This window comes from Octopus bimaculoides, chromosome 4 (assembly GCF_001194135.2).
Source record: "Octopus bimaculoides isolate UCB-OBI-ISO-001 chromosome 4, ASM119413v2, whole genome shotgun sequence".
Taxonomy (NCBI): Eukaryota; Metazoa; Mollusca; class Cephalopoda; order Octopoda; family Octopodidae; genus Octopus; species Octopus bimaculoides.
Genome location: NC_068984.1, coordinates 78,118,081 through 78,121,501, shown reverse-complemented (window position 1 = coordinate 78,121,501; position 3,421 = coordinate 78,118,081). Strand labels below are relative to the sequence as shown.

The window sequence follows — 3,421 nt, the reverse complement described above, 5'->3', positions numbered from 1 at the left end:
GAAGACACTTGCCCAAAGTGCCATGTAGTGGGACTGAACCCGGAACCATGTGGTTGGTAAGCAAGCTACTTACCACACAGTCACGCCTACGCCTAAATATAACTCCTCATAACATTTTTCTTTTAAAACTTCATTGCATGAGATTGATACCAAGAAGTTCCTCGAATTGAGCTCTATCATTTGAGTTTAATTAAAATAAATTGGTTGTTTTTGAAATTAAAAAGTTAATTATACTTAAATCCAATTTTTTATGCCTTATATTTTTTGATACACATTTTTGTTGCATGGGAACAAAACTATGAAATTCTTCATGCCTTCTTCTATCATTGAAGCTAAGATAAATATATTTTGCTTTAAAAATATTTAAAAAAGTTATATACTTGATTGGTGACGTTACTTACTCTCCTATAACGTTGCCACTTATTTTGATGTAAACTTTTTCCTACTGGACCAAATCTCAATTTTTTTATGTCAAAATGTAGCTAGGGACCAATCGTCTTCAAAAATGTTAGCAATTTTCAATTTGGTTAAGAACTTAATTAACGACAAGCTCTGAAAGATGCTGCGTGTGAGTAAATTGCGGCCTTATGAATATTATTTAACTACTACCGTAGTTGAATGATATCAAGAATCACACACTCCCTGGTGTGTCCTTCCAGTTTTTGTTCATCCACCAAGATAAAGGTAGAAATCTGACTATTATATTTTGCAGGTCAAAAGACCACATAGATGGCCCTTACTTGGTTCGTCGTTTACATAAAAGTGCGACATCTGCGTGTTTGTGTGTGTATTGGGTGGGTAGGGGTGGATTTGCGTGTGTGCATTTTGTATATTTGTTCATGTGAATGTGCGTGGATGGGGTCTGGTAGAAAAATGCTTGGCAACATAATGCAAAAACTAAACGTTGACAATGAATTGGACTTACCTATTAGAGGATATACAGCAGTAGCACACAATCCGAATACTAAATAGCTCATACTGAGCCCCTGAGGCAGTTTCGTAACCCCGATGAAGTCTGTGAGTATAGTTGTATTAAGAGCAAAGAAGACGCCACAGCACATACCGTAAGCCACGGTGAACAGAGCAAAAGACAAATAGGTTGTAAACAGCATGATATTAAAGCACGAAATCGCATTCATAAATAAAACACAAGTTACAAATCGGGTCCGGTGCATTCTGGGATGATCGGCTGTGAGGCTTGTGGCTATTCGGGCAAAAATATCAGCACATCCCGAATACGCCAGAATCATTGTCCCCTGATCACGAGACAGTCCTAGCTCCTCGGCACGTGCTGGAAAAAAATTATGCATGACGCCGCTACCACAACAACCAAAAGTGTAGCCCAAAAGGAAAAGGACAAATATTTTTTGGTTCAATAGTGACACATCAACGCTCTTACAAATCTGTTTGAAAGATTTTGACATTGTTTCAAACTTGGATGGCTCTTTGGTAAAACCGGTGTGACCAACGTCATCTGGTAAAATTGAGCTCTTACGTATGTTCATCAGGACTTTTGCATGAGTACAAGATATAGATTCGTCTTGAAGACTAACGGCAGAACCGAATCCCATCATAGAATCCCCGAAATAACTCGGTTTGATTCTGTGCTGGATGTGTAAACTTAACGATCCTATATCGGCACCAGTTGATGTTTTTTGGAAATATTCGGTGAAAGCTCTTGATTTTCGGCGAGTAGAAGGCATTTCTGTTTCGGTGATACAATGAGAACTACCACACAGAGAGGTGTCTGGTGATTTATCATCGGTATTCACTGGAATGAATTTGATGCAAACGTCCGTGTTTCTTCGATCTCCAATTTTTCTGGTTACCGAAATCATCTTCAGGTTGTTAGTATGGTTACCGATAGAAGACTTCCTGTTTATATCTTTGGCCCCTTCATCTTTTGAGTGGCCCGAAATCAGATTATTTGTTGCAGAATCACAATCAGAAAGTTCACCGTTTCGTTTCAAAGAGAATGCGTTCGCTTTACCGTAAGTCGAAGGAAATTCACGTGGAGACAAGTGTCTTCGGTAAAAATCGGTTGGCCTCACAAGGGAGCCGAAAAAGAAGCAGTGTGAAAGAATGCTTGCATGCAACAGCAGTGCACCTCGTAACCCGTACTCCGATATACAGTAACTTATGAGTGGTGCCAAAGAAAACTGCCCAACAGTCGAACCGCATGAGGCAAAAGCGTTTGCAGAACCTCTGTATTTCTTGAAATAATGTCCAACTATTACAATACTTGGGCCATATATAAAACCCAGACCAATACCTGGAAATAAAAAAAAAAGCGCAAGAAAATAAACGCGAATCCATACATAGTTAGGTACATGCGCGCATACATACATAAATGCATGCATTCTTATACACAGGCATGCATGTATAAATACATACAAATGTGTGTGTGTGTGTGTGCGTGTGTGTGTAAGTATGTCTATGTGCATTTACGCATGGTAGATGCATGCATGGATAAATACATATGTTTATATATGCAGGCATATATAAATACATACAAGTACGTGTGTGTATGTGTGTGTATGTGAGTGTGTTTGTGTGTGTGCGTATGTGTGTATGTGTGTGTGTATGTGTGTGTGTGTGTGTGTGTGTGTGTGTGTGTATAAGTATGTCTGTGCATTTACGTATGGTAGACGCAAACAATGCTAAGTGGTTAAAGATTTCGTCTCAGGTTCAGTCCCACTGCCTGGCCCCTTGTTTAAGTTTATTTACTATAACATCGTGGTAAACCAAGCTTGTGAGTTAATCTAGGTAGCTGGAAACTGTATAGAAACCCGTCGGATGGATTGTACCCATATTTCAAAGGTTCAGACGAGACACACTTTTGTCTTGCTGATTCTGTCTGACAGTTATGATAAGGCTATACGTGACTGCGGAATACTCAGCCACTTCAATACTGATTCAACAAGTAGGTTGCCCAACTAAGTGAGAAACTGAACGCTCATATGTAGGAATAGAGACTCCATCATTTAAGTTTGTATGCTTATCTACTTCGACTAACCCCCAATTCGTGTCAACACGTGATGGGCTAACATGTTGTTATTAGTTGAGCATAAACTTCTCCGAAAACTCTTGTGTATATCCTTTGCCGAGATATATTAGCAAATGCATGTATATAAAGCAAGGACACCGACTGTTGTTCCGTTAGTAAGAAATCTGAAAAACAAAATGACGCACACACCATCCGTCCATTCGTGCTTGCATGCATACACACATTGCATACACACATTGCATACACACATTGCATACACATATATACATACAGACATATACAGGCATACATACACATACATACATACATACATACATATAAATATAAATATAAAAAAATATATATATATGTGTATATATATATATATATATATATATATATATATATATATATATATATATATATATATATATA

The 3,421-nt window shown here is 38.1% G+C and overlaps 1 protein-coding gene across 1 annotated transcript in view; it reads right to left on the bottom strand.

Moving 5' to 3' along the window:
- LOC106879733 (monocarboxylate transporter 12) overlaps positions 1 to 3,421 on the bottom strand; it is a 185,242-nt gene that overhangs the window by 4,986 nt on the left and 176,835 nt on the right. The window contains exon 4 of the mRNA XM_052967153.1: positions 926 to 2,272. Coding sequence (XP_052823113.1) covers positions 926 to 2,272 — 1,347 coding nt within the window. The remainder of the gene's footprint in view (positions 1 to 925; positions 2,273 to 3,421) is intronic.